We start from the raw sequence: 22500 nt of genomic DNA on the forward strand, positions 1-22500 counted from the left end.
CCACCCTCACAGAACAAGAACCCCACTATAGCCTGGACTCCCTGCGTTCTGCAGGAGAACCCCACTATAGCCTGCACTCTCAGCATTTTACACGAGAACCCACTATAGCCTGGACTCCCAGCGTTCTACCGAGAACCCCACTATAGCCTGGACTCCCAGAGTTTTACACGAGAACCCCACTATAGCCTGCACTCCTAGCGTTCTACACAAGAACCCCACTATAGGCTGGACTCCCAGCATTCTACACGAGAACCCCACTATAGCCTGGACTCCCAGCGTTCTGCAGGAGAACCCCACTATAGCCTAAACTCCCAGCGTTCTACACAAGAACCCCACTAATAGCCTGGACTCCCAGCGTTCTGCAGGAGAACCCCACTATAGCCTGGACTAACTGGACAGTCCAGTTGTGCTGAGAGTCAGCTCATCTAACAGATACCTTTTGATGACGGTTCATTATCCTAATATATCGACTCTGTCTCAGTTCTGTTTCTCACTCTATTCTTCCCTCTCTCTCTCTCACTCCTTCTCTGTCTCAGTGCTGTTTCTCTCTCCCCTTTCTTCCCTCTCTCTCACTCCTTCTCTGTCTCAGTGATGTTTCTCTTTCTCTTCTTCCCTCTCTCTCTTCTTTCTCTCTCTCACTCTCTCTCTTCTCTGTCTCAGTGCTGTTTCTCTTTCTCTTTTTCCCTCCCTCTCTCTCTCTCTCCTTCTCTGTCTCAGTGCTGTTTGTCCCTTTCTTCTTCCCTCTCTCTCTTTCTCTCCCTTTCTGTCTTGCGCTAATTGATCGGGAGCACTTTTAATCTGCTGTATTGATGATGTTGTGTTAATGCCGCTGTATTGATAATGGTGTGTTAAACCTGCTCCACTGATTGACAGCTCCCGCTGTCCACTCTAATTAGCTTCCTTTCTCATGAAGGGAGATGTGCGGGCCGCGGGGTCAACTGCGGTCTCTGTTTGTTTGTCCGCTCCCTAACGCATCCTTTTGTGCTCGTTCCAGGTGCTGACCAATGAGGAGCCTGGTGTGCTGGTGGGCGGTAGCCTTCCTGGGGCTCGCTGTCCTGGGATTGGAGGGCCGTCCAGGCCATGACGAGTTTTCGGCTCCACAGTATCGACCAACAGTCAGATTCCGCCACAAGGTATCGACCCCGTTCCAGCCTCATTACCATAACAACAACGGCAGAGCAGTGACCTGACAGAGATCTGGCTCAATATGGCGTGTGTGTGTGTGTGTGTGTGTGTTAGCCTCTGTTTTGCGGTGATGTTTTCCAGCATTAGACTCTCACACTGCTCTCACTGTCACACACACACACACACACACACACACACACAGGAGAAGGACACACTGAGTGAAAGAAGAAGTGGATTGCGATTGAAGCAATTCCAAGCCCATCATTCTTTTTGTCACATTCAGCAATCATCTCCTCATGATCTGCTAGCTGCCCATTCTGGGTGTCCCTGTAAAAAAGCTCTCTGTAGGCAGCCCAGGCTCTGGACACTACTGTATGGGAGTCCCTGTAAAAAAGCACAAGCGAGCCGCCCCTGACCTGTGTGGAGAACGCTGCAGGGGCGTTTCATTTGGTCCTTGGGTAAAATATAATGTATGCTGTTTGGGACAAAAGTATCTTTTAAATATAAACATAAACATGAACAAACGTAACTTCCTGACTGTACCTTTAACCTTACAGCCAGTCACACATACGCGTGTATGTGTATTTTTCACTGTGTACAACTTGACTCTCCCTCTTTTTCTCTATTTCCCTCTCTCCCTCCCTCTCGCTTTCTCTGTTTCCCTCTCTCTCCCTCTCTCTCTTTCCCTCTCCCTCTCTCTCTCCCTCTTTCTCTCTCTTTCCCTCTCCCTCTCTCTTTCTCTCTTTCCCTCTCTCTCTCTCTCTCCCTTTTTCTCTCTCTTTCCCTCTCTCTCCCTCTCTCCCTCTGTCTGGTTCTCTCCCCACTGTTGGTGTGAGCTGCGCTGAGTGGATGTCAGGCCCCTTATGTAATAGATCAATTAACGAGCCATTGAGGCAGAGAATGTCTGGCAGCGGCCAATAGGACTACTCTACACACACACACTCACACACACACACACACACACAACCCAATAGGACTACTCTTCACACACACACACACACACACACACACACACACACACACACACACACACACACACACACTGGAGTCTGACACACACACACACACACACTGGAGTCTGACACACACACACACACCCAAAGTCTGACCAAAAAGGAGCTTTCAGCTGTGGAGAGAAGCTGAGCATCCTCACACACACCAGGCATCCCACACTCACTCTCACTCTCTCTCTCTCTCTCACACACACACACACACAGAGAGCATCTCAGGCACACCAGGCATGGCCTCACCTCAAAGGGAACCCCACTCCATCTCTCAGAGACACCACCAACCACCACCCATCCACCACCAGGCTTATTAGTCTTGCTGACAATCCAACAAGAAATTCAATTTGGGCTTTGGGATCAGGGCTGATTATAAGAACATTACGCTACCGAGGAAACGGGGACAGATGGCATAAACAAACTTCAGGGAGAGAGAGAGAGAGAGAGATTCTGATGACATTCAATGCTTTGCTTGTGAAATCCTCCCCAGGGTTTTCTCCAGGCTGAGTGTCGTGTGGTGTTGTGGCTTACTGTTACATAAAAGAAATGAAAGAAGAAAATGGAATGATTTATCAGTTCCAATTAGTGCAGCCATGTTCAATAAGATATTTTGGAATATGTTTGTAAATATACATATCCATGTTTGTGAGTGTGTGTGACAACCACACAAGTTCAAATCCACACATGGTACAGAACACAGAGGTCATTCAATGTGCTTTACATAAACACAAGCAAACAGCATAGAAGGTAGTAAAGAATAAAAAAGAAATAAAAAGTAATTAAAAGACATAAAACAACATAGAATGATTACTCAGTGATAGTGATACTACCACTATCAAACACCCAGTGAACAGCAGCACTCTATGGAACAGCAGTGAAAAGCAGCACTCTATGGAACAGCAGTGAACAGCAGCACTTTATGGAACAGCAGCATCCTATGGAACAGCAGTGAACAGTAGCACTCTATGGAACAGCAGTGAAAGGCAGCACTCTATGGAACAGCAGCACTCTATGGTACAGCAGTGAACAGCAGCACTCTATGGAACAGCAGTGAACAGCAGCACTTTATGGAACAGCAGGATCCTAAGGAACAGCAGTGAACAGTAGCACTCTATGGAACAGCAGTACTCTATGGAACAGCAGTGAACAGCAGCACTCTATGGAACAGCAGCACTCTATGAAACAGCAGTGAACAGCAGTGAACAGCAGCACTCTATGGAACAGCAGTGAACAGCAGCACTCTATGGAACAGCAGTGAACAGTAGCACTCTATGGAACAGCAGTGAACAGCAGCACTCTATGGAACAGCAGCACTCTATGGTACAGCAGTGAACAGTAGCACTCTATGAAACAGCAGTGAACAGCAGCACTCTATGGACTAGCAGTGAACAGTACATAGATAGATAGATACTTTATTGATCCCTAGGGGAAATTCAAGAGACACAGAGCTACTTGATGTGCTGCCACTCTCGTCGGCGCCGGAACCGGTTTCACTACTTTCAGTAGCACTCTATGGAACAACAGTGAACAGCAGCACTCTATGGAACAGCAGCACTCTATGGAACAGCAGTGAAAAGTAGCACTCTATGGAACAGCAGCACTCTATGGAACAGAAGCACTCTATGGAACAGCAGTGAACAGCAGCACTCTATGGAACAGCAGTGAAGAGCAGCACTCTATGGAACAGCAGTGAACAGTAGCACTCTATGGAACAGCAGCACTCTATGGAACAGCAGTGAACAGTAGCACTCTATGGAACAGCAGTGAAGAGCAGCACTTTATGGAACAGCAGCAACCTATGGAACAGCAGTGAAAGCCAGCATTCTATGGAACAGCAGCACTCTATGGTACAGCAGTGAACAGTAGCACTCTATGAAACAGCAGTGAACAGCAGCACTCTATGAAACAGCAGTGAACAGCAGCACTCTATGGACTAGCAGTGAACAGTACATAGATAGATAGATAGATACTTTATTGATCCCTAGGGGAAATTCAAGACACACAGAGCTACTTGATGTGCTGCCACTCTCGTCGGCGCCGGAACCGGTTTCACTACTTTCAGTAGCACTCTATGAAACAGCAGTGAACAGCAGCACTCTATGGAACAGCAGCACTCTATGGAACAGCAGTGAACAGCAGCACTCTATGGAACAGCAGTGGACAGCAGCACTCTATGGAACAGCAGCACTCTATGGAATAGCAGTGAACAGCAGCACTCTATGGAACAGCAGCACTCTATGGAACAGCAGTGAACAGCAGCACTCTATGGAACAGCAGTGGACAGCAGCACTCTATGGAACAGCAGCACTCTATGGAACAGCAGTGGACAGCAGCACTCTATGGAGATTCTTGAAGTCAAAGAATAACTGGACGACTAAACTCAATTACTAACACACCATGTTGCTTTCTGCCTGTTTCATGTATTGACACCTTAACTCACACAGCCTGTATAAGCCTGTGTGTGTGTGTGTGTGTGTGTGTATGTATGTGTGTGTGTGTGTGTGTGTGTGTGTGTGTGTGTGTGTGTGTGTGTGTATGTGTGTGTGTGTGTGTGTGTGTGTGTGTGTGTGTGTGTGTGTGTTGCATGTATTGATACCATAATTCCCACAGCATGTATAAAACTGGGAAGAAGTGATAATAATCTACATGTAAATGGACTTGCCATATTGACCAGTGTACATGCATAAATGCAGATGGATTGCCTTTTAAATGACCTGAAATACCGTAGCCCATTATCACATAACACCAATGGAGTCTTTGCACACCTCACCACAGTCCCCACACGCTACTGTGTGTATATGTGTGTGAGTGTGTGTGTGTGTGTGTGTGTGTGTGTATGTGTGTGTGTGTCTGTGTGTGTGTGTGTGTGTGTGTGTGTGTGTGTGTGTGTGTGTGTGTGCGTATGTAATGCTAGCGCACAGTGTGTGTATGCTAGTTTCCTTCATAGAGACATCAAAGGCAGGATTAGCCCAGGTGGACACGCACGTCTTATACGGAACGGAAGCCTGTCAGTGTGAGTGTGTGTCCGTGCGGCACTAAAGCACTATCCTGGCCTGTCTCTCTCTCTCTGTGTGTGTGTGTGTGTGTGTGTTGCTAAAGTGCTGTCCAGCTCACAAAAGTAATCAAAGCCCTGAGCTGACGGCAGTGGGATCTTGGCCCTTCCTCCCCATAATTGATTTGTGCTTTTCAGAAAAGCTCTGCACTGGAGACCTGCTCCTCTCCTCCTCCTCCTGCTCCTCTCCCTGCTCCTTTTCTCCTCCTCCTCCTGCTCCTCTCCTCTCCCCCTACTGCTCCTCTCCTCCTGCTCCTCTCCTCCCCCTGCTCCTTTTCTCCTCCTCCTCCTGCTCCTCTCCTCCTCCTCTCCCCCTACTGCTCCTCTCCTCCTCCTGCTCCTCTCCTCCTCCTCTCCTCCCCCTGCTCCTTTTCTCCTCCTCCTGCTCCTCTCCCTGCTCCTTTTCTCCTCCTCCTCCTCCTCCTCTCCTCTCCCCCTACTGCTCCTCTCCTCCTGCTCCTCTCCTCCCCCTGCTCCTTTTCTCCTCCTCCTCCTGCTCCTCTCCTCCTCCTCTCCTCTCCCCCTACTGCTCCTCTCCTCCTCCTGCTCCTCTCCTCCTCCTCTCCTCCCCCTGCTCCTTTTCTCCTCCTCCTCCTCCTGCTCCTCTCCTCCTCCTCTCCTCCTTCTCCTGCTCCTCTCCTCCTCCTGCTCCTCTCCTCCCCCTGCTCCTTTTCTCCTCCTCCTCCTGCTCCTCTCCTCCTCCTCTCCTTCTCCTCCTCCTCCTTCTCCTCTCTTCCTCCTCTCCTCCCCTTGCTCCTTTTCTCCTCCTCCTCCTCCTCCTCTCCTCCTCCTCCTGCTCCTCTCCTCCTCTTGCTCCTCTCCTCCTCCTCTCCTCCCCCTGCTCCTTTTCTCCTCCTCCTCCTCCTGCTCCTCTCCTCCTCTTGCTCCTCTCCTCCTCCTCTCCTCCCCCTGCTCCTTTTCTCCTCCTCCTCCTCTCCTCCTCCTCCTGCTCCTCTCCTCCTCTTGCTCCTCTCCTCCTCCTCTCCTCCCCCTGCTCCTTTTCTCCTCCTCCTCCTGCTCCTCTCCTCCTCCTCCTGCTCCTCCTCTTGCTCCTCTCCTCCTCCTCTCCTCCCCCTGCTCCTTTTCTCCTCCTCCTGCTCCTCTCCTCCTCCTCTCCTCCTCCTCTTCCTGCTCCTCTCCTCCTCCTCTTCCTGCTCCTCTCCTCCTCCTCTCCTCATCCTCCTCATCTCCTCCTCCTCCTCCTGCTCCTCTCCTCCCCCTGCTCCTCTCCTCCTCCTCCAATAATATAATAATAATAATAATGTTCATGAACGTTATACATTACATACAGACAGAAATTACAAACACAGTGGACAACATGTGCAATTAAACCAGTCAGACTCTATCAGACTCAGAACGAGAGAGGAGGAGAGAAGTACGAGGAGGAGAGGTGGAGAGGAGGAGTAGGATGAGGAGAGAAGAAGAAAGAGGTGGAGGAGAGAGGAGGACAAGAGTAGGAGAGAGGAGGAGAAGAGGAAGAGGAGAGAGGAGGAGTAAAGAGAAGGAGATGGAGGAGTAGGAGGAGAGAGGGGGAGGAGAGGAGAGTGGAAGATGAGAGAAGAGGGGGCACACTAGGCACCATCAACTGACCTGCTTGTATCAATCTTCCCAAACTCTGGACTCTGGAATGGAGACAGCACTAATCGATCTGAGATCTGGAACAGCTCTAAGCACAGACAGACAGCACGAATCAATCTGAGATCAGGACTCCCTGGAGAAGGACAGGAAGATCCATGATCTGACTGCCTCCCACAAGAGCAAGAGGCAGAAGATGGAGACAGAACTGTGTTCCAGAACTGTGTACGCCATCTCTGTCGCTCACCCAACTCCAACTCAAGGCTAACGTGTTAGCAAGAGCACACACACTGCTACTACAGAACTACACACACACACACACACACACAAACACACACACACACTGCTACTACAGAACTACACACACACACACACACACACACACACACACACACACACACACACACTGCTACTACAGAACCACACACACACACACACACACACACACACACACACACACACTGCTACTACAGAACTCAAGGCTAACGTGTTAGCAAGAGCACACCCACTGCTACTACAGAACTACACTGTACTGTAAATCACATCAGATGGACCACATTGGGGTGTTATGATATCCAAATGGGAAAAGACACTTTCAATTAGCTCTTGCAATAATGATTTCCTTTAGATGACAAAAAGAGATTCATAACAACACTATATGATCTGGAACAACTCTGACTACAGACAGATAGCACTAATCAATCCCAGATCTTGGACAGCTCTGTGCAAAGACAGACAGTACTAATCAATCCCAGATCTGTGCAAAGACAGACAGTACTAATCAATCCCAGATCTGTGACAGATCTGTGCAAAGACAGACAGTACTAATCAATCCCAGATCTGTGACAGCTCTGTGCAAAGACAGTCAGTACTAATCAATCCCAGATCTGTGCAAAGACAGACAGTACTAATCAATCCCAGATCTGGGACAGCTCTAGGCTGTTTGGACTACAACCTGTTTTATTTTTATCTGGGATTGGGATAAACACACCAAACAGTGTTATCACAATCCATAATAGCACTAGATAGATACTATCATTCCATCAACATCACCATCCAGTCCATAACTATAGTAACTAGACACATAGATATCATGGATCCCGAGGGAAATTCTTCCTCTTTTTCCCAACCCCATCCACACACTCCAACACAAGCTACACACTCCAACACAAACTACACACTCCAACACAAGCTACACACCCCAACACAAACTACACACCCCAAAACAAACTACACACCCCGACACAAACTATACACTCCAACACAAACTACACACTCCAACACAAACTACACAGCCAGACACAAACTACACACTCCAACACAAACTACACATCCCAACACAAACTACACACTCCAACACAAACTACACACCCCAACACAAACTACACACTCCAACACAAACTATACACGCCAACACAAACTACACACCCCAACACAAACTACACACCCCAACACAAACTACACAAACTACACACTCCAACACAAACTACACACCCCAACACAAACTACACATCCCAACACAAACTACACAAACTACACACCCCAACACAAACTACAGACAGCTAGCGGATTGTTAGGAAAGATTAGATGAATGTGATAATTTATGTTTGGGACTTTTTTGGGCCGGAAATCGCTGACATAACCTTTAAAGGTGCCATGTGTAAGAATTGAGGTAGCTACACGCATCAAAAGAATGAGAAGAAATTAGGGCGATGATGTCATTTTAAAAATGAAAAGGTATAGTGCTGCAGGGATATCAACCTGAATTAGCATGCTAAATTACTAGCCACAGCCCGACAGGTGTCATAATGCCAGTTTCGGCCATGGAGGCGGTATGCGGGCAACATAACCACCAGCCAAACTGCAATTCACGTGTCTCGGTTGTTACTGTAGGGTAGACCAACTCACTTTCTGTAGGTATACTGCCCCTATCTTTTATGGAATGTGGAGTATGAATTGATTTTTTGGTGGACATTACACATGGCACCTTTAAATGAAAACACACAGACTCTGTGAGGACACAGCAGCTACAGGTTGAACCAGGGGTGCTTATGACACAGTTACAGTGCTTATGACACAGCCAGGGGGATTAAGAGACCATGTGACTTATGACACAGCCACGGGGCTTAAGAGACAATGTGACTTATGACACAGCCAGGGGGCTTAAGAGACCATGTGACTTCCTCTGCTACATGCCAGGTTGAAAGCGTGTTAGATTTTAAAATGGCGCTACGCTAACAGCAGAAAAATCCTCCCTCCAGTCCATTCTCTAAGCAGTGCTTTCATCTGCCTCCCAAGCAGCATCGAGACTTTAGACTCTTGAGAGTTAGCATATGCTACTGGCCTGCTCATTATATCCAATAGAAGAGTTAGCATATGCTACTGGCCTGCTCATTATATCCAACAGGAGAGTTAGCATATGCTACTGGTCTACTGCTCATTAGGGACTGTACAATATTTACCGGGGGGGGGAGGGCCGGTCGTCAGGGGGGGGAGGGCCTTAGAGAATTTTTTAAGCCTTAGGGGAAGGCCCAGGAAAAATGTTTTGGCCTGGGGGGAGGGCCGAAGAAAAATATTTTTTCCTGATCCATGATATATTTTTCCCCTGATCAATGATCCGTTTTCGATATTTTAAAAGGTTTGTAGGCCAAAACATGATTCACGTCTCTTTGACAGAGTGGGCGAGTCCAAAAAGTCGCAACCCTACCTGAATCTCCCACAACTCCCCTCATTGCAGGTCACCCGCGGTTATGAGTCATAAACCAAATATTTTAATGATATTCGGGTCATTTGCGGGCGGGTCAGTTAAAATTAATTAAATATATATTTTCTACAAATAGGCCTACTTAAAATATCACGAGAAGGCTAGCATCAATGCAGTAAAGCATCAATACAGTAGGCTAAGTCAACAGTAAAGAAGCTGAAGACGCGAGTTAAAATAATAAAGACACCCCTTCAGGAAAAGCGATATAGGCTATGGGAAATATTGGGAAAAGTTCTTAAAGAAGATGACAGTAGTACAAGTTATGGTCTATGTAGGCCTACTTCTTGCGAAGCCATTTAAAAGTATGACAGCAGGAATAAATCTTATGGCACAGACTACACAGCCATATCTACCGGTATGTATAGGTTCGCGCATGCATAAAAGTTACCTTAGTTCGTTGTGTTTGTGACTTTAAACAGTGGATGTGCTTTAGTAAAGCTTTGTGCTTCATTCAGCATTTTAAACCAGTTATTACGTTAACGTTTTGACCAGCAATGTATCTCTCTTGCCTAACTTGCCTCCCCATTTCTATTTTCGAAAGAAGTATGTCCATGGCCAAATCTTATCCTGTTCTAATCCTTGGTGGTTGCGTGCGTGCTTGCGTTCTTATTCTCATTCTCTCTCCTGTGCAAACATTATGTCCTGCATGCCTGCGTGTAGTTCTACTGCATAAAGTTTCGCAAATAAATTAGTTTGTTTTACAGAAATGGACTACTGCATGCAGGCTATAACCAAAAGCACACATTTTGTAAATAAGCGGGTCGGATCGCAGGTCGGGTGTAATTTTGTCCTAATTAATATTCGCGAGTCCGAGTTGCGGTCGGGTTGATTAAAATATTGGGCGACCGCAGGCCGCTTGTGACCAAACCCGCGCAACAATGGTTTGTAGCCCCGTGTGTGTGTATGTGTGCTTATGACATTTGCTGGCCGTTTTAACCTTGTAAACGTAATTTTTCGACCAGTTTTATTTGATTCACGTAGGGGGGAGGGCCTAGGAGAATTGTTTTGAGCCGGGGGGAGGCCCCTGGAAAAAAAAATTTGACCAGGGGGGAGGGCCAGGCAGAACATTTTTAACCCGATCGTCTGGCGACCGGCCCTCCCCCCCCCGCTAAATATCGTACAGTCCCTTATATCCAACAAAAGAGTTAGCATATGCTACTGGCCTGCTCATTATATCCAATAGGAGAATTAGCATATGCTACTGGCCTGCTCATTATATCCAATATGAGAATAGCATATGCTACTGGCCTGCTCATTATATCCAACAGGAGAGTTAGCATATGCTACTGGCCTGCCAGGCCTGATTATACAAAACAGGAAATGCTCTCTCACACACTACACTCTGGCGGTGTTGATCAGGCGTATTTGGCCCGGATCCGTTACACACACACACACACACACACACACACTACACTCTGGCGGTGTTGTTCAGGCGTATTTGGTCAGGATCGGTTACACACACACACACACACACACACACACACACACACACACACACACACACACACTACACTCTGGCGGTGTTGGTGTTGGTCAGGTGTATTTGGCCTGGATCTGTTACACACACACACACACACACACACACACACACACACACACACACACACACACACACCAGAGTCCTGCAACAGGTCGGGTACCCGCATCACTACTGCGACTTTGATTTCTTCGATGCATCTCGTAGTTGGAGCGTTGCCAGCATAGGCATAGGCCTACATAGCTAGTGTTTGTGATGCTCAGGTTGTATTTTTTCTTGTAATATTAATAGGTCTATTTGTGCAATGTTCTGATGCAGCAAGCTTTGGACTACTATGGCTAAGATTTAGCCCTATCGCAAAATGTTAAAGAAAAATGCACGAGTTATCAGGTTCCATAGCCTATTTAAAGGTGCCAATGGTAGGCTACTTAAATCATGCAAAAGAAAGCGCACTTTAGGCTTTCTATCTCTCTCTCCCCCCCTTTCCTTCTCCCTCCCTCTCTTCCTCAGAGTGCGGCATTCATTCCACACCTTCATGAGTATTTGCAGGATTTGCTCCATTTCATGTAAAATTCATGGTGCCCTGCGAATGTGGTGTGTGTGTGTGTGTGTGTGAGAAAGAGCATAGAGTCACTCTGCTTTCACCTTGTGCATGCTTTCTGTCTCTCAGGAAAGCACCACCCTCCCCCACCTTTGGTTGTCAACACTGGTCCTGCTGCTTTTCTCTGTTATCCAGGGTGTGTGTGCAGAGCCGGACAGTAACGGAGTACATTTACTTGAGTACAGTACTTGAGTACACTTTTGAGGGATCTGTACTTTACTCAAGTATCATTTTTGGGGAGTACTCATGACTTTACTCAAGTACATTTGAGAGACAAATACTGTACTCTTTACTTCACTACATTTCTATCCATAACCGTGAGTACCCGTTACTTCTTCTAAAAAAAAAAGGAAAAAAGAAAAATCTCGGAAACCCTCAATTTGTTGTTTCCCTCTCAAACGTGATTGGATTGTGCAGGCACCACTGATTGGGACAGCCTATCAGCAATCACCGCCAAAGTCAACTCCATGGTCAGATTTAGATAAGAGACGAAACCATGGACGAAACAATGGATGAAGACGCAGCAGGTCCATCCCAGGAATGTGCAACCTGTGGCCCCACCTCGCCAGACTATTTCAATGTTCTGAACAAGTTAATGACAGTTTTCGCTTCATGTGTTTCAATTACAAAATAGTATTTTGTATTTGAAATACGTATTTTAAGAAATATTTAGAAATACTGCCCATCCCTGGCAACATGGTAAAAAGATGAAAATGACTTGATTTTACTTCCAATTCCTTTTACATTCTTCAAGGTATTAACATTAACATTTTTCATAACTCCATGTAGGACGTTTCTGTACATAAATGTAACCACTGTGGCAGTAGTAATGCAATATTTAGAAAATGTACTCTTGTACTCTTGATACTCAAGTACTTTTAAAAACAAGTACTTCAGTACTTTTACTTAAGTAGACATCTGACTGTTGTACTTTTACTTGTACTTGAGTAAAATTTGGCAAAGGGTATCTGTACTTTTACTCAAGTAATGAAGCTGTGTACTCTGTCCACCTCTGTGTGTGTGTGCCGTGGCGTCATGCCCATTGAAATAAAGGGGGCACGTGCCCCCTCGGATTTTTCCTCCCTAATATTTTTTTTGATCATAACTTTGTTCCTATTATGCGCCATAATAAGCCAGAGCCTATAACAACTTAAATGTATTCTTCTGGATGTGTAATAAACCGTACCAAAATAGCTGAAGACCGGTCAACATCAGCCCTTTTCCTAAAATTGGTGTCTGTGTATGTTCCCGTAACAACACACACGCCCATTGAGCTTGCAATGTTTTGCTTGTGTTGAACTGTTATAGTTAACTTTAGGCTACAGTTTGAACAGTTGAACTGTTACAGTTACAGTTTAAACACATACAGTCAATGGTGTTGAAGTGGTAAGTAGGCTAAGCAATAAAAAGTAGTGGAATTATTTGTGGTTGACCTGAAAATTTTGACTTGATGATCAAAAAGTTAGAACTATGGATTTGAAGTTAGCCGCGAATTCAGAGCATTACGTTAACGTCAGCCTACATGGTGTCAGTGTAACATAGCCTAGGCTACTTTTACAAATATTACAAATGGCAAAGTCTCCGGACCTGGTTCAATTGTTTCCAGTTTCATAGAAACGAGGGTGTTCAATTTGCAGTGACTACAAAATCCAACCTAATAACATTATGCCTACCAAGGCATCGCGTTGATGTTTCTCCACTTGATCTCTTCACGTATCTGGCAGCTAATCCATGTAGTGAAAAGGGATAGGCTACCCGTTCAAAAGGAGTTCCTAAAGATGTTTTATATAAATAGGATCGTGACCGTGATGTAGAGGGCAAGAAAGTATAGTAGTCTCTCTCATGTGCTCATAACTTAGGTTATTATCAGGTCACTTGCTCATGATTTGCAGGTAGCAACTTACAAATGAGGTTGCCTATTGCTAGCCTCCCCTTGAAAAAAAATGCCTGATTGTGCCCCCCCCCCCCCCCCTGAATTTTGGCTTGCATGACGCCCCTGTGTGTGTGTGTGTGTGCGTGCGTGCCAGGCATGCGAGTGTGTGTGTGTGTGTGTGCATGCAAGTGTGTGTGTGTGTGTGCGTGTGTGTGTGTGTGTGTGTGTGAGAGAGAGGGCATGGCTACTGTTGTTCAGCCGGTCCCCTCCTTTGAGCTGTAGGGATTGGTTCCTCTCCTTTGCTGGGTTAAATGTAGGGTTGACAGTGAGCTGTGCTGGGTTAGCTGTGAGCTGTGCCGAGTTAACTGTGAGCTGTGCTGGGTTAGATGTGCTGGGTTATCTGTGAGCTGTGCTAGGTTAGATGTGCTGGGTTAGCTGTGAGATGTGCTGGGTTAGCTGTGAGCTGTGCTGGGTTAGCTGTGAGCTGTGTTGGGTTAGCTGTGAGCTGTGTTGGGTTAGTTGTGCTGGTTTAGCTGTGAGTTTTGTTGGGTTAGCTGTGAGCTGTGCTGGGTAAGATGTGCTGGGTTAGCTGTGATGTTATCCAATCACACACCAGCCTGAGTTGTCCAATCACACATCAGTCTGAATTATCCAATCAATGTGAGTGTGTTTGAGTGTGTGTGTGTGTGTGTGTGTGTGTGTGTGTAAACAGAGTCGCTCCACTGGACGTGTGAGTGACGCTCACTTCAATCACTCCCAACATTATTAACCACCACTGAGCACAAATACAACAACAAACCAAACCGGCTGGTTTCACAATCAGCTCAGCAGCGACTGGCGACGGCCGGCGCTGATAAGTGACCTGAGGGGCCCATTAACCTGCCTGCACATATGCATTTAAGATGATAACACTGCAGTCTGCTCCCGCCAGGAAGCAATTAGCCCTCAACACTATCTACAGACGCCGCACGCGCATGGGGAAGACTGGCTCGGATGCGCACACAGAAAAACAATGTTCAGGGAGATGGAGAGAGAGAGGAGGAGGAGAGATAGAGAGAATGCGGAGAGGAAGGAGGGAGGAAAGAGGGGGGCAAGATAGTGAGACAGCGAGAGGAAGTTTTATCATAATCCAAATTAGTGTGGGACAAAGCCCACGATCATAATCCAAAATAGTGTAGGACAAAGCCCACGATCAAAGCCCCCTGGGTAAAACCCTTTACTCAACTGGACCCTTTAGGGGGCAGCCGTGGCCTCCTGGTTAGCGCTCCGGACTTGTAACCGGAGGGTTGCCGGTTCGAACCCCGACCAGTAGGCACGGCTGAAGTGCCCTTGAGCAAGGCACAACCCTCACTGCTCCCCGAGCGCCGCTGTTGTTGCAGGCAGCTCACTGTGCCGGGTGTGTGTTTCACCTCACTGTGTGTTCTGAGTGTGTTTCACTAATTCACAGATTGGGATAAATGCAGAGACCAAATTTCCCTCACGAGATCAAAAGAGTATATATACTTTAAGTTTATACTTTATAAACACTTTATAAACACTTTATAAACACTTTATACTTTATATATACAGTTTCCAGCCTTCCACCACTATTAGAACAGACGTTATTGGCTTCCAAAAATGGCAAAAGATGAAATGTGAAATTCCAATGTGTCAATTACGGCCATGGCACCCGAAATTCAAATGGACGCCACTGGCAAACTGTTTGAGATATTGACCTGAAACTTCAGATTCCCTCGTTTGGTAACATAAGGCATATTTTCACCACTTTTCAGCAAAATCTGAGAGGTACCATGTGGCTGTTTTCACTTGGAATGACCCACCCCCAATACAAGGTACAAAGAGTTTCGTGCAAAATTTGTTTAATGTCTCCATAGCGCAAAGCCTGAGTGGATCGCACGATCACACTCCTGAACAATAACACCAATATCTTGAACACCAATATTCCGCTCCGCTCCTTAGATGCTGACACAACACTTGCCAACTCCGAACCCACAGGTGGTGCTATGAAAGGATCGCTGTTTGTTGTTCGGTCTTATCTTTTGCTAGTCAGCACTGTTGCCGCTAAGGGTACAAACCTTTCACCGGAACACAAAGGTTTACACAAAGTTCAGGGGTTTATACAGCGATCACAGGTAACATATCCTACATGGGTTACATAGTGTTCACTCGTTTGCTCTCACAGTGGTTGTCTGGAGTAGACCCCACTTCTGATGATGTCTTCATCTCCGCAGCTGCAAGGCCGAGCGCGCTTTTTTCACACAGAGACACACAGAGAGACACAGACACAAAGAGACACATAGAGGCACAAAGAGACACAGAGGCACAACACAGAGAGACACAGAGAGGCACTGGGATACAGAGACACAGACACAGAGAGAGACACAGAGACACACAGAGAGACACAGAGAGGCACAGAGACACATAGAGGCACAAAGAGACACAGAGGCACAACACAGAGAGACACAGAGAGGCACTGGGATACAGAGACACAGACACAGAGAGAGACAGAGAGAGACAGAGAGGCACTGGGATACAGAGACACAGACACAGAGAGACACAGATAGGCACTGGGATACAGAGACACAGACACAGAGAGAGACAGAGACACACAGAGACACACAGAGAGACACAGAGAGGCATTGGGATACAGAGCGCACATAGAGAATAACTCTGCTAGAATAGCTTAGGTATGTTAGTATTACTAGTTAAACATGTTATTTAAAATTGTTATAAAAGGATGTTATGTAAGAATAACTTGAGTGTATTACTTGATTGCCATTGAGGTTCTATAAATACATGTGCCATTGAGGTCATATAAATACATGTGTATTACTTGATTGCCATTGAGGTTCTATAAGTACATGATTGCCATTGAGGTTATATAAATACATGTTGATTGCAATTGAGGTTATACAAATACATGTTGATTGCCATTGAGGTTATATAAATACACGTTTTAAACACTTTCTCTCATCATATTTTGGTGCAGCTGTTAAACGTGCTGGCTAAAGAGCCTTCCGTGGCATATAGTGCACTGGTAATAGTCATGGCATGATTCAGAATGGTGATAGTCATGGCATGATTCAGAATGGTGATAGTCATGGCATGATTCAGAATGGTAATAGTCATGTATGATTCAGAATGGTAATAGTCATGGCATGATTCAGAATGGTAGGTAACAGCCATAAGAGCTTTCGTCACACGCCGCCAAAGACTCCAACTGTTATCTCTGTTATCGTAGCAATTATGGGCTCAGATGCTGCACTGGTCAGTGGCTAATGATAGACGTGGTCTTATGGTGCTGAGAGAGAGAGAGAGAGAGTTGGGGGAGGGAGAGAGAGAGTGAACACACACACACACATACACACACACACACACACACACACACACACACACACACACACACACACACACACACACACACAGACACACACACACACACAGTCCATTTGCATATAAGCCAAGGCTGAACCTCCTCACAATACAAACATACACAATACAACGAGTATGGAGCAAACACACATAGTTGCGTCTGAAAGGAGTGTGTGTGTGTGTTTGTGGGAGGGTCTGTGTGTGTGTGTGTATCTGTGGAAAAGAAGCACCATACATCTTTCACCTACAGTGTCAATACAAATGAATTGCTTTGTTAAACCCCAAATGTTTTCATTGTGCCATGTAGAAATGTCTGTGTTTTTTGATACAAAAAACAGTTTGTAACTCTCCTTAACATAGGAGAGAGTAGGAGAGAGAGTGAGAGAGACAGAGGGAGAGAGAGAGAGAGAGAGAGAGTGAATGGGAGAGTAGGCAGGGAAGGTCCAGGTAAAGAGCAGCATCAGGCATGTGGGCCAGGCAGATGACCTCCGATCACAGAGACAAGCAAAGGAGATGAGCAGGGAACGAGGGAGGAAGGGAGAGGAGAGATAGAGGGAGGGATGGAGAGATAGAGGAAGACTGAGGGAGAGGTAGGGTCCAGGAAACAGAGACAGTAGCTAGGCAGGAATACACCTCAACTGCTAGCATTGTAGCACACATGAAAACAATATTCTCTTTGTGTGCGTGTGTGTGTGTGTGTGTGTGTGTGTGTGAGAGAGAGAGAGAGAGAGCGGGTGTGTTTGTATGTGTGTGTGTGTGTGTGTGTGTGTGTGTGTGTGTGTGTGTGTCTATTTGTCCATTCAAGTTGTTTTCCGAGTTGTTTTTGCACCAGTTCAATAGAATCGCCCAGGGAACGCCCTCTGAAGTTCTATCACGACTCGTCAGCTCGGTCGAACCCAGAATACTACGAGTTTGAATTTCCAAGATGGCTGCACCCATTAACAGTAAATGTGAGCCTTATATGCTCTGTTTATTAGCAGTTATGTTGGATTTGAGTCACATGAAATCTGTTGTAGAAACAATAGTGTCCAACCTCTATGTGTCACTACGTTGCTATGGCATTTGTTTGGGTAGAACACTGTAATGCTTTGTTACAAACTGGCTAGTAACAACTGCTAACAGTAGCTAATTGCTAACAGACGTTAGCACAGCTGGTTGACAAATAGAACCCAAACAGCTCATATTTTTAACACTGACATGATGTCACGGACGAGCTCCGAGTTCGCTAGGAGACAAATAGAACACAATGAGGGAGTAGAGAGAGAGAGAGAGAGACACACACACACATACACATTGCCACATAACCACACACACACACACGCACACTTACATGCATTCCCATCCACACCATCACACACACACACATACTGCCGTTGCAGTAATGTATGATGTGTGATGTTTTGTTTTCTGTCTTTACACACTACTACGTAGATGTATGCTTTGGCATTACAAATTGTATTTTTTTGTCATGCCAATAAAGCTCAATTGAAAAGAAATGAGTAACGAGAGAGGAGAGAGAGAAGAGAGAGAGAGAGAGATACAGAGAGAGAGAAGAGAGAGAGAGCATTAGAGGGAAAAGAGAGAGAGAGAAAAGAGAGCGCGATGAAGTGAGAGCGAGACAGAGAGAGAAGAGAGAGAGAGAGAAGAGATAGCGTGAGAGAGAGAGAAGAGAGAGAGTGAGAGAGAGAGAGAGCGAGAGAAGAGAGAGTGCGAGAGAGAGAGAGATAAACAGGGTCATAAGGTTGGCTGGAGTGCAGGCTGTGCTCAGGGATGATCCTCTAGATGGACACTCCATCTGGGCCTCGTCTGGCCCTGAGTCGCAGAGCTGCTGTGAAGCAGTGCATTGTGGGATAGCACTGCAGTCTGTGAGAGGGAGAAACATAAACACATACAGGCCTGTTTGTGGAAGCATTTGGCCTATTATCTGTGTGTGTGTGTGTGTGTGTGTGTGTGTGTGTGCATGTGTGTGTGAGAGTGTGCATGTGTGAGAGTGTTTTCGCATGTGTGAGTGTGTGTGCATGTGTTTGTGCGTGCGTGCGTGCGTGCATGTGTGTGTGTGTGTTTGTGTGTGTGTGTGTATGCCCAGCTTCAGCTCCTGAGCTCCTGAGTGTTGCTAATGAAGTTAGGATGCTCTGCTGGAAATAATTGTGTCGACAGTCACATCCCTCAGCTTCTGCCACATCAAAAATGAATGACTGTGCTGACTGCTGTGTGTGTGTGTGTGTGTGTAAGTGTGTGAGTGAGAGAGAGAGGGAGACGGAGAGAGAGAGAGATGGAGCCTTGATATTCTGAAATTTAAACGAGATATCATATCAATATAGCCTTCACCCAGTAACTTCCCAGAAAGACCTGCAGAGGAACATTCATGTCAACACTGCTCACCTGTTATGGTGATACACACACACATGTACACATCCAGACCTTATGCGGACACACACACACACACACACACACACACACACACACACACAGGTTTATAATAGGGCCCCTGTGTGATTGAGGTTTTTATTTCTCCATAATGGCCCCAACTGTCAAACGCTCGTGACAAACTGATGGGTCCGCCTGTAATCATTTGGCACGACGGCCTCTCTCTCTCTCACACACACACACACAGCGGCCCCTAAATGCTGCCTTTCAGATGGTAATGGCACAGATCGCCATTCGTCTGCGCCCGTTTAGGAGGACTTGGCAGCGGCAGCAGCTAACCTTTTAAAAGAAGCCTCCGGTAAACGACATCCTCTCATCACTCACACACACACACACACACTCACTCACACACACACAGACACACATTACACACTCACACACACGCACATTACACACTCACACATGCACATGCACACTACACACACACACACACACACACACACTCGCACACCACACACACACGCACACCACACACACACACACACACACACACGGCCACTACACACACACACACACACACACACACACACACACACACACACACACACCTGTCAAACTGTCAGAGGGCGCTGTGGATAAGGCAGTGTTGCGGATCAAACCGGTGATGCTAGAGAATGAGGATGGTAATGAGTGTGTGTGTGTGTGTGTGTGTGTGTGTGTATTATCCTTCCTTCAGACGGAGTCACCGCTGGCTTCATCTGAACATTAACAAACATGTTTTGGTGAGGAAGTGTGTTACCCCTCATGTATGACTGTGCGTGTGTGTGTGTGTGTGAGGGAGTGTGTACCTCCTGCTGTGTGTGTGTGGTTGTGTCCCTCTCTCTCTGTGTGTGTGTGTGTGTGTGTGTATGTGTGGTTGTGTCCCTTTCTCTCTCTCTGTGTGTGTGTGTGTGTGTGTGTGTGTGTGAGGGAGTGTGTACATCCTGCTGTGTGTGTGTGGTTGTGTCCCTCTCTCTCTCTCTTTGTGTATCTATGTGTGGTTGCATCCCTCTCTCTCTCTCTCTCTCTGTGTGTGTGTGTGTGTGTGTGTGTGTATGTGTGTGTGTGTTGCCTGTTCCACTACTCTTCCTTCTTTCTATCGCATAGACAAGCTGAACCCACACACACACACACACACACACACACGCATGTACACAAACACACACGCACACACACACACACACACACACACACACACACACACACACACACACACACACACAGAGCCTGTTTGCATAGCCAAGCTGAACCCACACACATACACACACACACACACACCCAAACACACCCCCCCCACACACACAACACACACCCACACACATACACACACTCACACACATACACACACACACACACACACACACACACACAGAGCCTGTTTGCATAGCCAAGGCTGAACCCACACACACACACATGCGCACAAAGACACATGCACGCACGCACGCACATACTGTACACAAACACACACACATGCACAGAAACACACACACACACACACACAGCTGGTTTTTGCTGGTCTTTGCTGGTTTTCTTTCAGCTCTTGCTGGTCTTTGCTGGTGTAGCTGGTTGGGCCAGCTGGTGGACATGCTGGCCCATCATGGTGCAAGATGGTCATGCTGGTGACCAACCTGTCAAGCTTGACATTGTTGGTGTAAGATGGTCATGCGGGTTTGCTACTGTAGAATGACCAACATAAGCTGGCATGGCCAGTTAAACCAGAAGTGTAGACCAGCAACACCAGCTAAAATGACCATCTTGAGGTGGTACGACAAGCAAAACCAGCTGAATTACCATCGTAAACTGCCTAAACCAGTTGAAGGTATGTTTTCGCTACAGTTTTGCTGGTCTAGCAGGTTATCATAGGGTGGTCAAACAAGCTGGTCAACCAGCAAACCACCTTTAGCTGCTCAGGCTGTTTTTTTCAGCAGGATGGTCAGGCTGTTTTTTTAAGGGTGGCCACTGGTTGGATTTTGAAAAATGCAATCAAAAGTATTGTTCAATCTCATCCATTATCGGATTGGCTACAATCGGAGAAGAAGGATGCTTGTGTGTGTGTGTGTGTGTGTGTGTGTGTCTATACCAGTGGTTTTCAAAGTGGGGGCCGGGGATGAGCCAGGGGGGCCTCAGCAAGTTGGAAGGAAAAATAAAAGCAACAAATAAATACATTTGAAAATGTTAACATATACCTATTACTATGAGGGTTGTTATACAATGCCATTATAATAATGTGTTGCATATCTGAACATTATATTTTCCATGATAATGATTGGGATTAATAGTAGAGCGATAGCTCTCATATAGCAGAAAGCCCCAAATACAATTTTTACACACCGTATGCTCCATCGCGAAGTGTTTGTGGCTAAAATAATTATTAGGATTAGCTGAATGTGTTTTTACATTTGCCGTAGTATTCTCGATGGGTTTAATAACACATCACGGGGGTCCTTGGCCAGAACCTAGTGGTATTTGGGGGGCCTTGTCGTGGAAAAGTTTGGGAACCCCTGGTCTATACCATCTGATGTGCTGCTGCTTTCTGAATCTTGTCTGAGAAATTATTGTTCAGTTGAAATAGGGTACTTATGTATTTGTAAAGTTGAAATAGGGTCCTTATGTATTTGTAAAGTTAAATATTGCAACAAACAAACAGGTAAATATTGCAACAAACATAAACAGGAAATTGTGTGAGAGTAAAACATCTATGTTCCAGTCCTTTTTGGATGATGTCATGCTGTCTCAAGATTAACCTTCTCTCTCTCTCTCTCTCTCTCTCTCTCTCTCTCTCTCTCTCTCTCTCTCTGTTCTGTCTCTTCATGCAGGATGGGATTGTAGAGAGCTTACGGATAAAGGGTATGTACACTACGGCTGTCTTTATTTCTGTCTCCGTCCCCCTCACTCCCTCCCCATCCCTCAGAAAGGGATGTCTGTCTGTGTGTGTGTGTGTGTGTGTGTGTGTGTGTGTGTGTGTGTGTGTGTGTGTGTGTGTGTGTGATGAGTGTGTCTGTGTGTGTGAAAATGATCTCACATTCTGTAAGCACTGTCCTCCAGCTCTTGAAACCCTAACTAAATAAAAGAGTGCAGCAAGAGTGGCATTTTGAGATGGAATGTTGTTTACTGTGTGTCTGTGTGGTGTGTGCGTGCTTTTGTGTTTGTGCGTGCATGTGTGTTTGTGCGTGTGTGTGTGTGTGTGTGTGTGTGATGTGGGTGCGTGCGTGCGTGCGTAACAGAGCTGGAGGTGAGGCTGTAATAGGTAG

At 46.3% G+C, this 22500-nt stretch overlaps 1 protein-coding gene across 1 annotated transcript in view; it reads left to right on the plus strand.

Moving 5' to 3' along the window:
* The first annotated feature begins 1004 nt into the window (after positions 1–1004).
* The window catches only part of fstl5 (follistatin-like 5), a 170836-nt gene continuing 149340 nt past the window's right edge, over positions 1005–22500 (plus strand). Inside the window, exons 1-2 of the mRNA XM_076288016.1 lie at positions 1005–1133; positions 22066–22096. Coding sequence (XP_076144131.1) covers positions 1005–1133; positions 22066–22096 — 160 coding nt within the window. The remainder of the gene's footprint in view (positions 1134–22065; positions 22097–22500) is intronic.

The sequence above is a fragment of the Alosa pseudoharengus genome, unplaced genomic scaffold (genome assembly GCF_046254945.1).
Source record: "Alosa pseudoharengus isolate Yale_2024_CS ecotype anadromous, Long Island Sound unplaced genomic scaffold, YU_APseudo_1.1 YU_APseudo_1.1_scf_16, whole genome shotgun sequence".
Taxonomy (NCBI): domain Eukaryota; kingdom Metazoa; phylum Chordata; class Actinopteri; order Clupeiformes; family Clupeidae; genus Alosa; species Alosa pseudoharengus.